Source organism: Aythya fuligula, chromosome 5 (assembly GCF_009819795.1).
Source record: "Aythya fuligula isolate bAytFul2 chromosome 5, bAytFul2.pri, whole genome shotgun sequence".
Classification (NCBI taxonomy): domain Eukaryota; kingdom Metazoa; phylum Chordata; class Aves; order Anseriformes; family Anatidae; genus Aythya; species Aythya fuligula.
Genome location: NC_045563.1, coordinates 26012503 through 26035052, shown reverse-complemented (window position 1 = coordinate 26035052; position 22550 = coordinate 26012503). Strand labels below are relative to the sequence as shown.

The 22550-nt window shown below is 42.0% G+C and overlaps 1 protein-coding gene across 2 annotated transcripts in view; it reads right to left on the bottom strand.

Moving 5' to 3' along the window:
- The window catches only part of TTLL5 (tubulin tyrosine ligase like 5), a 124735-nt gene extending 102523 nt beyond the window's left edge, over positions 1 to 22212 (bottom strand). For both annotated transcript variants that reach the window (XM_032188217.1, XM_032188218.1), the window contains exons 1-10: positions 22099 to 22212; positions 20084 to 20193; positions 18311 to 18393; positions 17358 to 17464; positions 16646 to 16776; positions 16055 to 16137; positions 13984 to 14053; positions 13564 to 13648; positions 626 to 727; positions 386 to 477 (exon numbers count right to left, since the gene is read on the bottom strand). In XM_032188217.1, the coding sequence (XP_032044108.1) occupies positions 386 to 477; positions 626 to 727; positions 13564 to 13648; positions 13984 to 14053; positions 16055 to 16137; positions 16646 to 16776; positions 17358 to 17464; positions 18311 to 18393; positions 20084 to 20193; positions 22099 to 22205 (970 nt within the window). In that variant the 5' untranslated portion in view covers positions 22206 to 22212. The remainder of the gene's footprint in view (positions 1 to 385; positions 478 to 625; positions 728 to 13563; positions 13649 to 13983; positions 14054 to 16054; positions 16138 to 16645; positions 16777 to 17357; positions 17465 to 18310; positions 18394 to 20083; positions 20194 to 22098) is intronic.
- Positions 22213 to 22550: the final 338 nt, after the last annotated feature.

The window sequence follows — 22550 nt, the reverse complement described above, 5'->3', positions numbered from 1 at the left end:
CACAGTTCTCCAGAGGTTGGTCACTCATCAGACTGAGCAGGCCATGGGAGCAGTAGAGGGAGGGAAGCTTTTAGAAGGAATGGGATGACCTTAAGAAACGGGAAATGTAGGTAAAAAATATTAAGAAAAACACCCTGAGAAAATTTCAGAATATTATTTGCAAAAGGGAAGGGGATAGGCCTTATCTCTGGGGATAGGACTCATCTCTGAGGATAGAGAATAAGTGCACAGCTCTAGAGAGTACGCTGTAAAGAACAATGCTTCCCTCCACCCTGCTCTGATGCTAAATGGGATTCACTGTGACTCTTCCCTGACTTCTTAGGATTCACACTAGTGGGATGATTAAAATCCAATAAAGGAATAAAACAACAGGATCTCTACTGACCTGCAGTGTCTCTCCCCTCTTGTTTTAAGTACCTCAGCATTGCACTCATGCTCCACTTGTTTCCATAATCCTCTACTTCAGGATCATCACAGCTAAAAGAAGCAAAAGAAGCAAGTTTACACCAAGTCTTATCTTTCACAAGTCTTATCCCTGAGGGCTGGTACCAACTTCAGACCAATTTAGGTAAATTAACCCAGCCTCTAGAAGGAACTCTAGAAGTTCCACTTTCCAGCCAAGTACCTGACATAATCTCCACTCTTCTTGTTGACACTGTAGTTGGTCAGATGCATAAACTGGTTTTTAATGTTCTTGGATGCCTGGTCATACCTCACAGTTGCAAACCTGTAAAGAGGGATAAAGATTTATAGTGTTTCTGGAATGAGCCGTGTCCTTGCTAAATATGACCTACTACATGGACAGTTTGACTACAACAGCTAGGAAAAGGATGCATGTAATGTGACTTCAAGTGCAACCACTCCTCACAAAAATACAGTTCAGGGCCACGTTCAGACACATTTAGTCTCTTTGCAGTGTTTTAAAGCAGGGGGCTCCATTTATTTTCCTGGGAGTTTCTGTGGCCTAACAGTATTCACTTCACGCTAGGCACTTTTTTTCCTGACTGCTTAGATTTGTGGTCCTCATGCATTCTGGCCATGCAGGCCATTTAAGTTTTTAACAGTGTCACAGGCCCTTCAATTTCACAATAGAACCTACCATGAATATGTAAGATCCACTGGTCCTTGGAAAAGCACCCACATATATAGCAGTCTTGCTACATATGATTACCAGTCAATATTCTCCGAAGTCTTTTACGAGCACAGCTCAGTTCTTGCGTACTCCGCAGATGCCTTACGAAAGGCTGACTGTGGGAACAGATTTCTATTGCTGACATCTGTACAGCCTACAACTGTCAATCCCCTTTCTCAAGAAGTATTCAGGGAACCAGGCAGAACCTGCAGGCCAGACCAATTTGTCCAAGGAGGCAGCATCTGCTCCAGGGCGTTGTCATTCTCTGGGACAGTGCAACCCTTCTGTATCACAAAGATGTCATCTAACTTGTGTAGGATGAAAGGACAAAGGTGCTGCAGGGAAGATAGCAATCAAGAGCAAGCCACTGCTACAAGCTCACCTAGTCTCTGTTTGAACCCTGTTACAGCCAACAATGCCACAGTTAATTCAGCCTGTTTATTATGGCAACATCAGCGGTGAATTTCTGATTAAAAGGTGTTAATTAGCTGTACTGCAACCTAGTGCTCCATCAACACTCCCTAAGCCATAAATTGCCATCAAAGATGTTTGCATTGAAATGAATCAAAGAACTGATCCAACTGAAAAACAGCCCAGATTTTGGTTTGTAAGGAGTTGGAGGGACTTTCTTTTTTTCTTTTTATTTTTTTGCCTTCATGTTGGGAGTAAGGAGGCAGAGGGAATGGTGTGTGAGATAGAAAAACATGTGAAAGAAGGAAAAAGGCAGACCAGCACCCAGATCCTGCCTACTGTACAGCTACAAAGAAAGTTGTAATTTCATAAGTAATTGTTTTCAGTGGCCACATAAACTACCCATATTCTTTCCTCAACTACCCACCTTCATTCTACTTGCACAATTCTGACACGAGGGAAGAGTGTTGCCACTGCAGACATGCCATCTAAAAACAGTCTTTTTGTGCTAATACTGGTAGTACAGTTGCACATGCCACCCCTCTGTTAGAGTTTACATTATATAGCCAGAAGGGAATTGATCACATACCTGTGTCAGGAAAGGAAAAGGTCAACAGGAAAAGGAGAACAGCTGCAAGGAAGAGTACAGGACTGTTTCTTCCGATAGCAACACCTGTTTAAAGTGCTTAATAATATATCTTGTGCAAAAAAATTGCATTCTAAACATAGAGTTGTATAATCAGCCTTTGTTAGTGTACAGATACACTGCAGCTGAAAGCTCATCACCTGCTCACTTCCATGTTCCAGCCACTCTCCTTGATCTGCTCCACAAATTGGGTAGACACAGGCAAGTCAGATCAGTTCATGGATCTGACTGAACGGCCACTTGAGGAAGTATAGAAGGATGCTAATTAACTTCAGATACAGGTACACCCTCTTCTGGGTGGAAGGTGTTAGTCAGGATACACAGTACTGCCTCCATTTTAGGAGGAGGCCACAAATCATCTTAAAAAAGCAAACATTAAGCAGAGGATAATACTGTTTGTGGCCATATTTGCAAAATCCTACAACCAGACAAGGACCTGACATCAAGTTAAGTGTGAGATAATAATAGTTATTCTGCATGTCATCAGTTTTCTTTTCAAGATATATTTTACACTTCAGATTTTGGAGAACATTACATAGAACAAAACATCAAGCACAGAATCCATGGCATCTGATTTGCAGAAATACCAGTGTGAGCCATTGGTAGCCACCACAGCTTGTAACAGCAGACATGTTCTAGTGGGGAAAAAAAGCCAACCAAAAAAATCCACCTTCTTCACTCTGACCCTTCTCCTATACCCTGGTAGGTTAAGATGTCAATGTAGGATCATTCACAAGAAGAGTAAATTTGATGAACCCTCAAAGCAGGAAAAAGGAGACAGAAATCAAGAAAAATATAGGAGAGGAGGAAGGAGGGAAATCCAGAGAATCCGGATGTGCAGTGAACCTGGCATACACAAAATAAAAACGCATCCTCCTTCACTTTATTAAAGTCACCTCTCTTCATCCTTCCCTTATTTTCCACAGTTCAGAAGATGCTGGACTATACAAGGATATCCAACAAGTTACACATACACACACAAAAATCCTCCTTTAGAAAGAACTGCCAAATATCCCATTTCTCAGTGAAACTGAAGCCACTAAGGCCCTCATTTGGTAGCCATTTTGAGAAATCTCTCTCCCCACAGGAACAATACCAGCAAATCCACATCAAATTAAAATTAAAAATAAATACACAGGTGGGAGCAGGGAAAAAAAAAAAAAAAACCTCCACGGTGTAACTGAGTGGCAAGGTTAAAAAACTGAACGTGATCTTGCACCAGATTTTTCTGAGCTTTAACTATACATGGAGTTAGAGCAGTTGGCAACAGAAAGGAGTTTGGAAGTTTGAATCCCCTTTCCAAATATTTCCACAGCTTAAAATATTTGCATTTCTTTTTCAGTTTAACTGTAAGTTTCCTGGATTTAGCTCTTCTGCTTTGAAAGTAATGACAACAGCTCCATCACGTATTTGGTACTTAATTATGACTTAATCTTCACCTTAGCAATCACTTACTAGCAGCATACTGAAAGCATTTTGCTGATAATATGCTTTTAACCAGATTCTGGAAGACACTGAGCATAAGTAGCAAGCTATTTCAGAAAGTCAAGGCTCCTTTGATACTTTGAAAAAGAGAACAATTAGGTTCATCACACTAATCAATTTAATTTTTGTTGTTCTTGTTGCTAATTATGCACATAATCAGAAATATGAGAATATCAACCCCTGGTAGATATAAATGATACTTCTAAATAGTAGTTCTTTTAGCTTTCAAACACTTGCATTAGCTTCCTTCTACAGAGATTATCCTTATTATTAGCTGGTCTGAGCTCTATGCCATAAGAATAATAAGGCTACTACAGGATTTACATTTCCGTAGGAATTGATTATTCAGAAGGGATTCCAGTGTATTTGTGAGCTCTCAATGCATAAACTTCTCTCTCTCCTAGTAGGATGCTGTCATTTTAAGGCATAATCACAGTCCAGTTCAGTAACGCAGCAAAAAAAAAACACACAAAATGTTAAGTGACTCAAGTCTGCTATCAGAAAGACTCCAAGCTTTAAACAGAATCAAATGTCAACTTAACACATTCTTCCAGAGCTGCTCTGACAGCCTTACTTGCCTTATCCAAAGGACAAGTCTGCAAATTACAAATGGAAAACCCAAGTTCTCTCTTCAGCCCTTATCAATACTCCCTGGATGTTAGAATGGTGATGGAACATTGGGACAATAGCCTACACCCCTTACATCGTGTTAGCACTTGCTTGCAATGGAAGAGCGTCACTATCACTGAAATACCAGTTATGATTACCTTTAGCACGCTCTAGTTCCACAGCTTTTCATACCATACATCACAGCATCTGCCTTCCAACACAGTAACAAAACTATTCACCTACCATTCTCAGTCTCTCCAGGAAACATGAGACTTGCACTCTACAGAATGCCTTGTTTCAACAAAAATTTCAAAATTATTTTTACATACAATAAGGTTATGGCAAGAGGCTATGACTGGAAAGTAGGGAGACTTCAATGTTTGTAAGATCACCTAGTAAATTCTTCTGAGATCATAACAAACTCATACTAACTCTTTCGGTCTCTTAAAGGATTATCAAGTTCCTGGCCACATCATTAAAAAGCGTAAGTAACCTTTTATTGATCCGAAGCATAGAACATTTATCAACAAAAAGTTAAGGGCCAAGATCCTAAGAACAGTTTAAAAACTATATGGGAAGGTGGCACAGAAAATAAAGGGCAAGCCTGATGTTTTCCCCGTTACACAATTTACCATGAGCACATGCTGCAACTTTCTGTACAAGCTATTTTCCTAAGCACTAAAGGCTTCATGCCCAGGTATCTCATATTGCTATAGTCCAGCCAAATAGTGATGAAGGCACAAATAACTGAGGCCAGGTCATCATCCGCCAGGATAGGACCATTTCCTAGCCAACGTATTACTCGTGGATGCTGCTATGTGGGAGCCTGCAATCAGCCAGGAATCCAAGAGTACTCCTAAATTACAGGCCAGCCTGTCCGAACGGGGAGGCAAATCTGCAGCCAACGGAAACTATTTTACCAAGTGAAAATCTTCAGAAATGCCATCTTGTGTTCACTAACACCACCTTCTTGCTCTGTCTCAACCAATTCTTATTTTCCCTGCTGTGAACTGGCCCTGTCCAAGCTATGGACTACACAGAATACTTTGCAACACGGAAACCCAGCACACTTGATATTGTAGTGTATTGCTGGTAGTTATGTTGATGTGACATGAACGGTTCAACCACTAAACTCACACTGCTTCGGGTTCTTACAATTTTCATGTAAGGCTTTTAAAAAAAAAACTAACAACCAACCTTCTCTCCACCCCCTTTTTTTAACAAAATTAAGGACACCCACTAGCATGACATACAAGAGATTAGATTCCAAAAGCTTCTAGATATAAGTACAAGTGCTATCATTCCGGTAGAGCTTCTATCTCAAAAATACACCTAGAAACAAGGAACATGAAAGTGAGGTTGACTGTACACTCTTCAGTTTCCACTAAACTACTGCCAGCAATACAGCCTCCCAAGCAGAAGTAGCAGCAATCAGATTGTGAACAGCCCTGGCAGCCTCCATCCATTTCACTGCAGCTTCTCTTTCCTCAGGACAGCGTTAGATACCCTTTATTTCTGAAGTTAAAACCTAGAATAAGAAGTGGCACTCATGCATTCAACAGTTGTGACACACCTGCCTACATCTCAGCTGAAACTCACAAAGGCACATCCAACTCAAGCCAAAGGCAAAAACTAGTTCCCTTTAACCAGCAACTGCACTCTGTGACAGGGCTCACCTTCAACAAGAATACATTTGCCTTCCCCCTGGCTGCACTTTCTGTTGGATCACAGAGAGAGGAAGAGCAATGAAAAGCATGCAGTGGGATGGCAAGAGTGGCAGCAGGTAGCCTAGCCACCAGAAACAGAAAATTAGAGGGAGAATTTCTTGCTAATTCCTTCAGACTTCAGAAGGACCCACAGCCTCTAGACTTAACAGTAAGTCACCCAGAGACACACCCCTACGTTGCTTTAATATAACCTACACTTTTATTGTCACACATTCACTGCCCAAGAGGTCACACGCTGCTCTTTGCCTTACTCTCAGCACTGCTTTGGGAAACAAACTGACCACAAGGTGAAGTTTATCATATGCAAGTCATTTTGCAAATACGTAAACTGGATCATTAAATATTTACATAAGATGTTGCATGGTTTTGCATAAAACTTGGCAGCTCTGGAATGCTTATTTGAGACATCTAACCAGGGCCTGGGAAAGGAAGAGGAGAAAAGACCTTAGAGTGGGAAGAAGGAATGAATAGTTAATCCCTTTTCTCTCAAACAAGTGCTACAGAAAAAGCACACATTACGATAGTCTTTTCCATGACTGCACATAGGGTTCCTGCCTAAATGTCCTGGAAATAACTAACGTAGTGTTTCTATAAGCACGCTCCTCACATTTTTTGCTTGGAGTCACTTTTCTCAATCCCTCTTCCCTCCCCTCTGCTCCTCACATGTTAGTCTTTGGCTTCCCTGTTAGTCTACTGGCTGCTACTTTGTTCAGGGAACTAAGGCCACATAGAAAGTTATCTGCACCACTCATTTCTCTTTATGGTTCTTGTGAACTGCTGCTAAAGTCAGAACTAAAAGAAATATAGTGCCCTGGGGAAACTGTCCAACAGACTAGAACTGGTAGAAGAGAACTACAGATGCTTCAATTTTAAACAGTATCAAGGTCTGGATTCCAAAATGTCACCTGGGAGTTACTTTGCAGTAAAGGTCAAAAAATAAATACAGGAGTATATAAGGACCATCACACTCTCCCCTCTTGTCAATATAGTGTTTTTTTTTTTATTTATTTATTTTTCCAGCATCTGATATGTCAGTTAGCAGAAGCTTAGGAATAGAAGCCAAAGCTTGTAGGGGAACTACAAAACACAAAAAGGACTTTTAGTGACATCTCTACTATGGCCAAATTTCCTCTAACCAAAGGTTGATAAAATTAGCCATGCATTTTTATTGTTAAAGAACAAGATTCAGGAGTAATTCTACCAGATGGCTGCAGGGAAAGAAAAACACCTGGGTGTTGTTGTTTTGTTGTGGTATTTGTGTGTATGTGTTGTTTGTTGTGGTTTTGTTTGGGTTTTGTTTGTTTGTTTTACATCTTTTCATAACCACTTCGAGTTTCCATCATAGGCACTGCCCCTAGCAGGATATGGACAGACACAGGTTGTCTAGAGAAGCTGTGGAGTCTCTGTCCATGGAGATACTCAAGAGCAGCTGGACTTGCTCTGAGTGGAGCAGGAGATTCGGACTAGATGACTTCCAGAGGTGTCTTCCAACCTCAACCAGTCTGTGATTTTGTGAACTTCTCCTATTGTTTCCCAGTCTCTAAATTATTATATTTATTATACTTACATATATCAATATATGTTTTAATATATACAATCACTTTATATATATGCATAAAGATACGTATATAATATATATTTTACATATTATATTTATGTATGTTTTATTCATATACATAAATATACATTACACACACTCTACTGTGTTAAAGACAGTAACAGCCTGAGGTCCAACTACTCGATTTTATACAAGCAAATTCAAGGTAAAAAACAGTCTAAAAGGAGATAACTGGTGCCTGTGGAGGCAGTATGTTTCTATTAAGAAAACCATACACACAGAGGTAGATCAATCTTTCCCCTCAGTGATTCAAACCCTGTTCATCTCAAGCAAGGAAACAGCAGAAGCCCTTCTGGCTGGCTGCACTATCCACCAGTGCAAAGTCCAGCGGGGATGCGTAGTGAAACACACTGCTCCTTAGCTCCTGGGCGAGCTGATGTCTACTGAAGTGGCTGCAGTTTGATCCCAAGTGTCCACACAGAAATAAGTTGCGTTCCCTAAGAAGCAGAGGCCTGCCAGGCAGGGGTTACTGCAAGGGGGGACTGGGCTGCTGCAGCAGGCTCTGGCCTAAGCACAGGCTGTGAGGTAATGTGAGTTCCTTGGCTCGCAGCAAACACCTGAATTCTTTGGAAACCACAGGAATCCAGCACAGAAAAGGTAAATATCCCAGCGGAGCCAGTGCTAATTAGGAAGCCAGGCTACCGAAGGAGGGGCACTGTGTGGAGGAGCAGGGTGAGCTCAGGCAGCAGAAGGCAGCCGGTGGCAGCGCTGGGAAGCCCGTCTGCCCCCTCTGCCATTACTGGCAGTCTCGTGTCACTCTGGAAAGTTTCCCCCCAGCTGCTGCTCCTTAGGCCCTTTGCAAGAACATTTGGTTTTTAGCTCAGTGTTACTTTTTTTTTTTTAATTTAAATCTATTTTTCAATTTCAGTGTGAATCAGACTAACAAATTCCTACTGGACTAGGACTCTTCCAGCCACTCAGGCTCAGAAATAAGGCTGCCGAAATCTTGTGATTTAGGCAAGAAGTAGGCTATGGAGAAGTATCCCAAAAAAACAAGGAGACGTTTCACTATGAACTCCCACCACCACGTCCCTGTTATGTCTGGGGGCACCAAGCAAGACGGACCTTCAGATTCCTTTCTGTCCCACTGGGAGATGCACAAGAAGAGGGAAAGTCAGATGGGCAAGAGGAGCATGCCTAGATGGCAAAACAAGGAAGGCTCTCACAAACAGCATGGGCTATTCCTGGCCCCGTGTCCTCTTCAGCTGTACTTCAAATACCAGTTAGGCTCATTCTCATCATCCTAGGATGCCCCTCCAAAAAAAAGAGAAAAGATCAGCATAATGCATCAGTTCAATACTTGCTGTAAGAGCTGCCGTGGGACTTCCACTTGCTAATGCCCACATAAGTAGTCACTGTGGTATGGAGAAGGCTGAGATACATAATGATTATTTTCCTGAAGTCTTTGCCGACAAAAGCTCCAGTACATGGCCCAGGCCCCAGAAGGCAAAGGCACGGACTGGAAGAATGATGAACTGTGCCCAGTGTAGGAAAAAATCAGGTTCAAGACCGTGTAAAGAACCTGAAGATGCACACGTCCATGGGACCTGATGAGATACATCCATGGGTATGGATACTGGACATTCTAATCACTTATTTAAGAAGTCTCAAATAAAACAACCCATATCTTTAACATGAGAACAGATGATTGAGTTATACCCTCAGGTTAACATGGGTAAACTTGTCAAGACTACCTCATTCTGGAATATATGCTGCAGGCAGGCAGTCCAAACCTACAGCTTCAATACACAAGTACCAGCTAGAGGTCTCCAGGCTGCAAGTCACAAATGGTCAACGTAGATGATAAAATACAGATATTTAGCAACTTGGTGCCTGAAAGGACAATTACCAGATGTATGCCAGCATGCTTCGTCTACCTATTTTTGTTTGTTTGGCACTTTCTAAGTTCTATTCAACACCTCTTTGAAGATCAAATGAAAAAAAGCTTTATGGTCAACATCTGCCTGAAAAGTTGCACTGAAGAACATCAACCAGGACAAAGCAGACAGTTATTCAGTATTTCTAGCACAAATCAACTAGCAATAGCTGAAGGCTTTGTTACATACCTCTGTGTATATACCCTTCAGACCTCCTTCAAAGGAAACTTTTTCTTCATTTTTCCACATGGAAAATGAAATACAAGTCACACAGGCTTGATCCATAATCCCTTTCTTCTTCTCAGCACTGAGGCCTCAAATTCCTGTCTAGATCACGTCATGACAAGTCTAGCTGTGCCAAGAGCAACCAGGCCTAAGGAAGTATCTAGTCAAACATCAGATCATAAACGTGTATAGTAACAAGTCTGTCCCTTCGCAAGATCATTACATCTTATGGTTTCCTGATAACACTCCTTTTCTGGTAGAGGTCCCAGCTTTACTGAGGCAGTCAGGTTCCTCTTGTATTTTTGGAATACACAAACCATAAGAGGAAAACATTACCTTACAGACAGGCTAAAAGAAGAAAAGAGAGGAAAAAACGTCCCTGACTACACTTCAGGGACTACCTATGCTTTCAGAAAGCAACCTCTGTACATGGAAAGCACCACATAGTATCGCAATTACTAGTGAAGGTCCCTAAAATAGAGTCCTTTGTTCTGCTGGTGGGTTTCCCCTTAGATTGCTTCAATACTGACTTTTATTCCAGGCTCCTATGTTACCTCTCAGTTCTCTGCTACAAATTGCTTCCACACTTAAGCACTGTTTCTCCTAAGTAAAGAACAGAAACCAGCTTCCTCTCCCAAAGGTTAAGGCATTTCCTCCTGCCCCACACAAGTTTTGTCCCAGCTTTAAACCAAAGTGTTACAGCAAGTGAAGCAATAAAGGAGTCTCTCCCAGCACTTAACACCACAGCATTAAATGGAAGGCCAAGGAGCTAAACAGGAAGCCAGAATCCAGTAGCTCCGGGATCCTTACCTTTCCAACTGTGAATCTGGAAATCCAGAGTATGGGAAAATTCCAAATCACTAAAACTAAAGACCATTAGTGCCATCTGCAGGCCATACAGAACATCCCACCTCAAGTTTTCTGTCACCTCTACTCGCACTTGAGCATTATTTTCTAAAGCAAGTTTGCCAACACTTGCTGCACAAGCATAACTCTGCAGCCACAGACAAAGGTAAAAGTTTAAGAGTAATTAAGAATATTGCTCATAAATGTATACCTACCATGAGAAAACATTTAACTGCAAGTCTTGTTACAAGCCTTTAGTTGTAAGCTTGAGCACTACTCAGCTGAAGTTACTTAGTGAGCAGTTGAAATTCAGTAACAGAACTAGGACTATCCTTGGACCAGAGAAAACACATCTTGTTGATCCCCCTGCGCCAGTCCCACAACCGTGTAGCTGACATCATCATGTATCTAATGCTACAGCTCATCTCCATATACTAGCTACCTCCAACAAAGAACCATGAGATAGGACGAAATTTAAAGCAAAGTGTAACTATTTACCACACGCTATCAGTAACATCAGTGCCCTGTGCATACAGGACATATTTGTCACGTATATGGACATCATGCCATCTAGATTAGATTCCATGTGCTTAATCTATAATCAAAACATACTAAGGATTTTAGAACACTGAAAAGTAGTATTATTGCTTCATGGAATCTTACCAAGATAGAGTCCAGAATTCCTGAGACTGATGCTTCTGGATGCATAACCAGAAAGAAAACCGAAGTTCTTTGTTCAGGACTGACTACAACACCATTTCAAGCCCTAAAGCTGAATATTCTAAACCTCAAAACAAAGAAATTCAGTCAGCCAGCATCCAGGTTATCCAGGTAAGGATACTGGCTCACAGACTCAAAAAGTTAAGTTTTGAGCCTCCAGTACAAGAAGTCTGTCAGAATTATTAAAATAGTCTGAAAAAATACAGTGTATAAGGAGCAGCTGAGGAGACAAAGATTGTTCAGCCAAAAAATGAGAAGGCTAGGAGTGGATCTGACTGCTGTGTTCAACTACTTAATGTATGGCTACACAGACGAAGTTAAGTTCTTCTCAAATGAGCACAGCAAAAGGACAAGATGCAACAGTCCAACTGCAAGGAGGGAAGTTCTGATTAGATAAAATTAAAAAAAAAAAAAAAAAAAAGACAGATTTACAGTGAGAAAGATCAAATACTGGAACAAGTTGCCAAAAGGCTAAAAAAATTCCATTCCTGAAAAATACTCTAACCTTTATGGTATAAAGCCACAGAGTACCTATTTGAACTTTGAAGATGGCCTTGTCTTGAGAAGGAAGCTGACTATAAACCTCCATACTTCCCTTGCTATCTAAATAGCTTGATGATTCAATCTTAATATATGCTGTCTGGCCAGGATATTTCAATCAGAGGAAGATACTGGCTTCCTTCCTTATTTCCTTCCCTAGACCTCTGATATGAACAGAGTAGTTAAAAAAACAAACACCCCCAACACATGTATACACACACACACATCAACAGTGGAGTAACATGTGTCTTCAAGAGACAAAAATGCTACATATCGTGGAATTGGAACACTTGCTTCCTAAACAGAGCAGAAAACTTGTTTCAGATGTGGTTTTTTTGTTTGTTTGTTTTCCCATAAGTATACCTATTTGTTACAACAAGATCAGCAGAACTAACTTTAAGAACCTGGTTATGATGCAACTCCTGTTTTGGTGGCCTACAATTGACTGCTAAGACTCTCTGAAAACAGGCATATTCAACACTGGATATCTTGGAGATGATTTTGTTCACCCCTCTTCACTCCCCAGTAACATGCAATAATAGCAATTAACAATTCCCAAAAGATAAAACTTGTGTGCCAGATATGTTTAAGACTCCTTTTCCAAACTGAATACAGTTGTCACATTTTTCTCTGACCAAGATGAGCCACCTGTTCCAGTCCCCATTTAGAGAAGCGACCTGTTCACAGCATCGTTGCAGGCAAAGGCACATCACAACAAACCTGAAGGGAATCTGTTCATCAATTTAAAGAATTACATGTATATCTCTTGTGGGATCATCATTAACACATCTTTTTGGATTTGGTACCTGCTTCAGATAAAAACATGCTGGATTCAGTACATGCCTCTGTCAGAGCCATGCAGGCCGAAACCCTAGTTATTCTTTCTGGCTTTATGAGGTGGGTTTAGAACAGATTTAACAGTGCTCAGGACTGTTGCAGATGACAGCCTCACGATGCTCTCATCTTAAACAGTTAAGTTTATGGTCTGAGCTGGAACTAGTAAGGATTTAATTATCTTCACTTGGAATTTTGGAGGGGTGATTGTTTTAAATTTATTAGTTGCTCAGCTATTTAGCTAAACTTCTGTGATGAAAGAGAAACGGGTATTTTTGGCAAATAAATGTTCTTCCTGGGAATCTTAACTATCTTTCATAATTTAAATGCAAAAGAAAATTGACATCTTGCAGGATAAGAACAGTGAACCAGTCTTTACTTGATAATGCAGAAAATACAAGCGCTGACCTAAAATTTAAAAGACAATTTGAAGGTATTAAGAAGAGACCAACAGAAGATACCAACAACAGGTCTCTTTTTGTCTTTATGATTAAATGGAAACTGAGAAAGTTTAGATTCCCTTTACCCAGCATGCTCCTAGGCCAAAAGGATGGAGAAGGGGTACAAAGGCACCTATAGTTCACAATGGTTTTAAGAACATGACCTTTACAATACACATCCCATTAATGGTATGTGGCCATTCAACTTTTAAAAGTTGATTTATTTTTTTTTTTATTATTACTTCCCTTTGTAATAAAGTCTCTCACTAAAGACTCTATAAAGTAAACTGATAGGACACTGCATAATGATAAATCATCTACAAAAACTCTGCGGAGCTCCAGAACTGGCATTTCCTTCCCGTTTGTTACCATCTCAGAAGTACAAAGGCAATCCAAGACATCTCTTGACCACTGAGTGCAGGTACACTAAGGAAGAAAAAAACGCTCCCCTACCTGGCCAGTCCTTCCTCGTAGAGATAGATGACAAGTGGATCATAGGATGTAACCAGAACATACAGGCGCACATCAAATTTGAAGTCTGAAATAGAGTTGTCAAAAGTCAGTGACTGCAAATATCTTTCACACATCATATCCAACTGAGGAAATTCAACAGACCCTCTGAACATTGGGAAGAATAAACCATTACCTGCTGCTGCCATACAGTGCTTGAAGCTTTCCCAGTTAAAAAGCTTCCGGATTTCAAGGAATTTTTTATTTTATTTTTTTTACTTTTCTTTTTTTTTTTTTTTGAGAACTACCGCAAGATAGACCATTCAATTATTCAGCTAAATTCCTACAAAAGTTGTTGAGCTCTTCACATCCTAGAAGCAAGAAAGAATGTGCAAGCAAGAAACAATTTCTAAGCACACTCACCATCTATTAGCAGGGGGTTGCTGATGTAACGAGAAACCAGGATGTTGTCTTCTAGCACAATCTGGTTTGGCTACAGAAGAAGAGAGAATCCAGGAGTGAGAAAACCAGGAGGCTCAAGGAGTAACAAGATGACTAGATCAAGCCTACTATTTTTCCAGCATTCACCTCCTAACACCACTCTGCACCAATAACTATGTCAGGGGTAGGGGGAAACATGACAAAAAAAAAATATCACCAGTCAGTCTCAATACACTTAAGGTAAATAGATCCTAACCAGAAGCTTGGGAATGATTGCATTTCCAAAAAACGCCCACTGAAGTTTCCAGTTAAGTGTTCCTTAGAGTGAAATACAGGTTTAACAGACACATGGCTAAACAATATAACATAGGAAGAAAAAATCTGAAAGCGACTGTCATTGTTTGTTTCCTGAGTGTTTAACCAGACACATGGAGGAGGGATTTTCTAGAAGCCACTGGAAGGAGTATGTAACTACAATTGGTGAGGAATTCACAAGTGAAGAAAATTAATACTCGTGATCTTTATGGCCGGACCCAGAGCTGGTACCCAACCCTTTTGCTTACACGAATATGTATCTTCTACTGAGGATCAGTTCACAGCAGGGGCTAAGGTACCAGAAAGCTACTCTTGTTGCACAGAACAGAAAGCTCTATGACAGCAGGTCATGGGACCTGCTGAAAAAGCTTCTACTTCTTTGCTGTATCCAAGTCTTTCTTCTTGTAACCAGTTTTAACTACTCATGGAAACAGTTTCTTGCAAAATAGTTTCCAGCATCCAGCTTGCAAAAGAGCCAGAAGAACTCCATCATCCTGAATTTATTCGATTTTACACATATTCAGCCTTATCAGTGTCACAAGCAGGAAATCTAGGCATATAGAGTGCATATGTACAACATAAGAGAACAAGCTCAACTTCCTTCAGCATATCACAAAAATGACAGCCTCTTTTACAATGGACCAGACAAACTGAAGTTTTTTGCTTTTTTTTTTTTTGTTTAAAAAAAACAAACACTTTTGTGATGAAATTTTGGGAGACACTCCCTTAACGAAATCACACTGAAGGACACTGAAGTCCTTGGGCCAAACTAGCTAAAATGTTTCTGGAACAGATGTACACAAAGGGAGATTGGTCCCAGAAGGGTCTTTTCCCCAGTTCATGGCCAACTGCCATTTAAGCCTAAACTCGTTCCTCTCTTTCAAGCAAAGAAAAAGCTGAGTGCAGCTCTGGAAATACTTACTTCATACACTTGGCGAATTGCTCCCTTATTTTATGGGAAAGAATCCAGGTAGAGAACAGATGTGACAGCATGACCCTTTCAGTGCAGGGGAGGCTAAAGGGGTTTGAGTGAGTGAAAACAAAGTGACTCACCAGTCAGTTTTGCTGCTGAGAATACTTGTTGGAATATCCTCATGTGTTTTGGCTCCCGCCCAGATATATTTGTTACCTATGACAAGCTAACTCCCTGCAAAGCCGCCACAATGGCAACAAAACACTAAGCGGTATATTGAATTCAAAGAATCATTCCTATTACTCAATAAAGGCACACTAGCATTTAGATTACAAAATTCTAAGACTGATACACATCTTACAGTGTCATATAGTTTCATTTCATCTAGTCTTTTACAGGGGTGAGACGGAGAAAAGGACACTGGGTGAGGACTGGTTAGGTTGCACAGGGCAAACAACCAAGGAGAGTTCTGGGAATCTTCCCAAGGCCAGCCTACTGTCAGCCACAAGGAGAGAATGAAGTAGCACAGATTCCCAAACCGTCTCAGGGAGTATGAACTTGCACCTAATAAGCCAAGACTTAAAAGTACCATATCGATTGCAAGAGACACACAGCATATAAAGGAAGAGTTTGGTTTTGGTTGCGCAGTATAAGCCAGGGCAGACTTTGCCAGCTGCTCAGGACTGTTAAACTGTTCATCAATGTACTGTCGAAATCCAGAGCATAGCCATTGTCTGCTTAGATGTTTGCATGCACCTTGCCTGGAAGCTTGCATAGCTTTGCAGGCCGTGTTACTGAAAAGCAGCCTTTTTGACGAACACTTACATTGTTTATCAGGTAGACACCTCGACCCCTGGAAGATGCCACGGGCTTCACTATCCATGGGCCCCTGTCCTTAGAATAGGTATCTGGTTAAAAGAAAACACCAGTCTGAAACATCTTTCATTTTGATTATTTACAGAGGAGCAAGAACATTGCTTACAGTAGAGAACTCCAGGAAGAGATCAAGACCTACTTTTTTTTTTTACCCCTCAGAACACACTGCAATTATTACAGTTCCTTCTGCTGCTTTGATATATTCTTTTCTCTACTCTACACCTCCTTCTGACATTTCTCTCTTCAGTACTCCCAGATATTAGTTAGCTATATTATGAAGCTAATCATCGTCAACACTGGCCTCCAGAACTGAACTTACTTTGTGCACAAAATCCACAATCAGCTTCTTGAGGACTTATATAGGCACGGAACAGGCAGCAGAATGAAAATAATATAAAAAAATAATGTATGCCTTTTCTACAGTCTTTCCAGCTTCATCAACACTGACATGACCAACAGACTCGAATATTAATAGCGATTCCCTTCCCTCCTACCCAGTTATTCTACTTTAGGTCTGGACATCATCAGCCATTCACTTACTGCAGAAGTCCTGGTACTCTGCTGGGAGGATGAAGGTCTGAGGTAAGATATGGAATGCCTTGAATCCATGGGCCAGCTGCATACGACTGACATTCTTGTACAGTCTGTCCTTCCGTGTCAGTTCATACGACCTGAAGTCCCAAAACAAGAGACTATTATCTATGTTCCCAGCGTAAAAAAGAAAGAAAACAACAAAACACCACTGCACTGTAACAACCTATTCTCCTAGTTACTAAAGCATCTATAGCCCTGTCAGATATCTCAGCCCTAACCTGCAACTACTCTTCAGTTTTACTGTCTCTGCTCTATGGCTGCATTGACAATCACCCTCATCTGTAGTGCCTCTTGCTTTTCCCAAGAGGGACTGAACCACAGCAAACTGTTAAAATGGTGTTTGCAAACTTTAACGGGTGATGTATGACTACAACCCGTAACTAAGAACCCCAAGCCCCAAACACTTTACATATACCATCAAATAAACGTGGGGTGGAAATCAGTTTTTGGGTTATTGACAACGCTTCAGCTCACATACTATCCCTCCTAAATCCCCAGAGACTGTTTAGAATGAAGACAGTATGTGGCACACATCCAGCATGCTGGGACTTTGCAGTATCATTATTACAAAACAAAAAAAAAAGAGCAAGCTATCTGTGCTCATATTTCTGCAAACCATGACAAAGATGTTCAGCAAAATATGATATCAAAGCCTTACTTAGGGAAATGATTGACTTTCTGAATATCTGTAAGGGAACGCAGCAAGTAGGGTTTCAAGTGTGATCCCGTCCACATGAGATTATAATCACTGCTACTAGGGTGCACCTAAAAAACAACATAAAAAAAACACACATAAAGCTATGGAAATAGTGATAAACACCACCACTTGTCCTACAGACTGTGCCCTTCTGCCTGAGGGACCGCAGCAATTCTGGTTTAAGACAATTTCCTTTATCGATCTCTAGCATTAGGGCATTTCTACGTAGACTCCTATCCTAAGCTACTGTACAGTGGTGCTAGGAAATAAATTTATCCGTTTTCTATACAAGCTTAGGGCTTTGCTCTTTTAATAGACCATCAAAACCCAATTTATAAAGCATTTTAGATTTTTCCAGGAAACTTGGGAGACCAATTCCCCAACTTTGCCTTAATCAGAAGAAAATCCACCACCCAAACACTTCTCTCAAACTGTCGCTAGCTGCACATAGGACATTCTTTAGAGCAAGGAAGGTGCTAGAAGAGAAAGAAACATATGACACCACAACAATACTTCCATGAGCTTGTGAAGGCTGAAAGATTAAATCCTTCAGATCTTCCCAAGGGCGTGAAGCAATGCTCTAAAAGCAGGAAGAAAAATGCACAATAACCGTGACTTAAATATCCCTTTTAGGCTTACATCTGCAAAATTAAGTAAAGGATAATCCTTTTAGAGTGAAAAATCACAACATTTTTCCCCAACTGGCAAAATATAGAGAAGAGCGGGAGAAAAAAGAAGGAAAAGAGAAAAAAAAACAAAGTGGGTCCAAGGGAACTTCCTGTTTCTAATCCTACAAAGTAATCAACAACAAAAAACACCACACACAAGGCATGTACACATGCAGACACACCTTCCAGCTCAGCACATAATCAGACTTGCCAACTTGCTGCTAATCCCGAGCTTGTTGCACTCACCTCATGGAATCCATGGGCAGTCAGTATGCTTCGGACCAGGCGGCTGTCCGTCCGTACGATCTTATAGGACAAGTGGTAGTGCTCTGTTAAGACAGCAAGAGACACAACATTAGAGTCTGCACCTAGAAAAATCAACCACAGTTACCTGTGCTACCAAACCACAGAGAAGAGCACCATAGGACTTGACACAGAACAGCTGCACTTAATCCATGGTAGCAGCACGTAACAGACAGGTAATTTCTGTCACCATTTGCCTACATCTTGAGGCATTAAATCCAATGATTGCATTGAAACAAATTACATCTGTCATCAGGTGTAGTATTTCTACATCACTGAACCCTGTCCTATCAAAATAAAAACCTGTTCATTTGTTAGAAGGTCCTGATATATATATATTTATTACTATTTTTAACAGCTCTTCATAGCCTGCTTTATAATACTCTGAATAACAATTTCAGCTCTTCCTTCTCAATTCAGGATGGGTATTCCTAGCTAAAAGCAATCATGCCATATGCCCCTCATTGAGGCAGGTAGCTTACAGGACTACTTCTAGTGTTTTATTTTAGTCTTTCAAGGTCTATGAATTTTTGTTCACATCTCCTTCAACTGTACTGATCTTCCAACAAATAACTGCAAAAATGGTAGGAAATAACATAAATAGGACAAGTAGTAAATGAAAAAAAAAATATTACCCAAGTAAAAAGTCATGATTAGGTCTCAGAAAATATGTTCTACCAGTAAAAATAAGTCTAAAGAAAAGAATAAGAAGTATCATCATCTGGGACTGGACAAAGGTCTAAAGGAAATTAAGTTGCACTGTCGAGTAGTAGACATGTTAAATAACAAAAAATCCTCTATGGCCTGAGAAAAAGTATAAGAAACACCGCACTCCAATTAGGGCACAAGTTACAATCACCATCGGCTTCTGCCACCAAGTACATTTGTAACACACATCAAAAGGATCAGGAGTTTTTACACACAAATCACCTTCTCCACCCCTTACCCAAAGGAGCCAAGAGCATTTCTGCTTGGCTAGGACATTAGAAATGAGTGCACCAATTACCTAAGAAAGGGAGAAGCAAGAGAAGAAAGAGGTGTCAGCATCTACACAAGAAAAAGCTGAGTGGATTTTAGTTTTTCCCCAACTCAGCACATCCAAAAAGAGTTCCCAGCCATACACACCCACAAGCACTAACTCTCGCAATCTGGAGTGCCTCTTTATAACAACTTTGCCTTATTTAGAAGCTCTCCCTTGTTTGACACTAGACAGGTTTAGTCTGACTGCAGTGCTGTTATAAAAGCAATCATTTTGCTTACAGCCTTACTCACAGTTGTGAGGCTATAGAAGCTGAGATTTGTTTTTAAAGCTTACTACTATTAATACCACTGCAGGGCTGGCGGCTCTGTTTCATGATGAAACCCTCTCAAGACTCAAAACTCACTGGAAGGATTGATTTTAAGTTCTCAGCTACAAATTAGTGCATTTATCTTCTGGTCATAGGTTCTAGCACAGCCTCCAAATCTGATTTGTTCCAAATCAAAACGTTCCAGGACCCATCAGAGGGCCAAAGATAAGCACTTATCACAAACCAAATGTGATACACATTCACCAATTCGACCAAGTGTTTCTGAATGTCTCCAAGCTCAGAGACAAGAGAAGATTGTAGTTTCCTTCCTATCAATTCCTCTTCCCCTCAAAGAGAAGGGAACATCTCAGTGTGAGACTTCTGCTTCACACCTTCAGGCCAGAAGCTGTTGCCTTGCTGGACCCACCTCCAATTAGGCGGAGGTAGCTGTCGTTGGTCAGAATGGCATCAGCATGAAAGACGAAGATAGGGATCCGCCTGCAGCCACCACCAGTCCACCTGATGCACGGATGATCCCTAAAATAGCAAGGCAGTTAGTGTTAGCAGCTGCTGAGCCTCACACACACGCAGCAGTTACTGACTGGGAGGACCCAACAGTTCCCTGCGCTTGCCCGTGCTTGCTCACCTAGCCCACGGGCAGGACACACAGACACACACGAGGTACCCTGGTTCTCAGCTAAAAAGGGAACCTTCCAAATCATCCTCTTTTGGGGTCAGTCTTATCATTTTAACTAGGAGCTTTGCTTAATTTGTATTGATTTGATTGAGCACAATTTGGGAGAAAACCCGTGAATTTTCACAGCTACATTTCTTTGGATTTACAGCGCATCCGAGAACAAGATCCATAGCTCAGAGTAGGCTGTAACTACTGATATCCACACAACCAGACCTTACAGCACTGGTTTCAGTCCCTAATTTAAGAGATTAAAATCTGTGCATACTGCCTGGTTGTAATCCTGGACTCTAAAGTGAGCAAAAGGGCACTCCTGCAAAATTTGACAGACTAGAGAAGATTTGGCTCAATGCAATGATTTTGTGTGTTCTTCCCTTCTAATTTCTGCCAGGCGCAGGGGATTGTGAGCCCAGAATTCAACAGCAATGCCCCCAGGAAGCCAGTCAAAGATGCTCCAGGTTCCCAGATCTGTCCTGCCCAAAACAACAGCCCTACATTGGGAACTACCGGCTGCTCAGATAGAGGAATTAAGGACACACACACAAATAAAATTTGTGATACAAAATCCTAAGATGACAGAAAGCAAACCTGTCAACCTGCTGAAGCAAATAAAGCTCAGACTGCTTATTACTCCTTGCTCAAGGCAACAAAACTATGAAAAAGTTAAGAGAAAACAGAAACCAAGGGGTTGGACAGACATATCTGTATCTTTCTGAAAAAAAAAAAAAAAAAAAAAAAAAAAAGGAACAGTGGCACAGAGAAAGAAGCAGAGAGAAGCATTTGACAGAGAGAAGCATTTAACATGCAAGATTGTATGCCAAAAGTTTGGAGACACTACAGAAGACAAAACACTTCCTATACCTAGCACTAGGAAAGTCCTTTTTAGTGTAACCTTGGTCCTCTTAACCAAGTTACCCCTGACAAATCAATTCCACAGCACTGCCAGCTGCTTCTGCTGCCTTCAGAAATCAACTGGTGGGGTGTAATGAACTGTTCAGATGGAAGGGACCCAAGAGGATTCCAGAACTCACAGGACAGGCCAGAGCCTTACATAAGTGGGAAATGAGCTGAGGCAACAGAAGGGGAGGTTACGTTAAGCCTGCCCCGAGGATTTGCAGTAAGGCTACCAGGGCTCAGACAATCCTCCAGGTGACCATCACTCACTCCTAGCCTGACACTTGGCCACTTAACACAGGCAGGCTGTTAGGAAGACGTTGCAGTCAAAGGCAGCTCTTCACCTGGTGCTCCGTAAGGGTCTGGCAAGGCTGAGCCAGCTACTGCTTGGTGTGAAGGGAGGTTTCACTTCGCCCTAGAGCCCTAAATCCTGAGCCCTAGCGAGAAGAAAGCAAACAGAATGCGTTAAAGTGAGTGAAATTGATATAAAAAATAGGGATTCCGGCCTGGGGAAGAGGAAGGGAGCAAAACTAAAAGAAGCTACCAAGCAAGGATGGAACAGATACACCAGCAACTCACAGGAAATTCAGAAGCTGAGGGGAGACATCAGAGCTGCCATAAGCCAGTTTTAAGACAGGATATAGAACAGCGCACAGCAGGCCAGCGTGGGGCACACCTCCCTTCTCTGCGGGGAGCTCAAAACTGCAGCTAAACAGCGACAGCGACCAAAAAAAGCCGCGAGTTTCCCTCATTTTCCCACGTGCCCCCAAGAAACCTCCCAACCTGCGAACACCACAGGAAAAACACCACAGACAGACGCAGCTTTGGAGCCCGCCCCCCCCGGCTGCCCTCACCTCAGCCCGTCCGCGACCCCCTCCTCGCCTTCCTCCTCCTCCTCCTCCTCTTCCTCGGCGGCGGACGAGCCGCTCTGCTCCGCGTCCCGCGCCGCAGCGCCCGGCATGGCCTCAGGGGGGCTCTCGCGAAGCTCCCGGCACGCGCGGGGGCCGTTAACGGCCGTTAGTGGCCGTTAACGGCCGCGGGGGGCCCCGGCCCGGCCGCCTCAGCCGACCCCGCTCGCGCGGCGCTTCCCCGTTACTACAACAACCGCCGCGCCCGGCCCCGCCCCGCCTCACTGCGCAGGCGCCACCCGCCGCCCGCACTGCGCAGGCGCGGCGGTAGGCACGGCCGGCTGAAAGAAGGGGGCGGGACCGAGCGCGGTGAGAGAGGGAGCTGATTGGCGGGTGAGGCTCTCGCGCCGCGTGGCGCGCGGCCGGCGGCCAATGGGAGCGCGGGAGGGCGGTGGGGT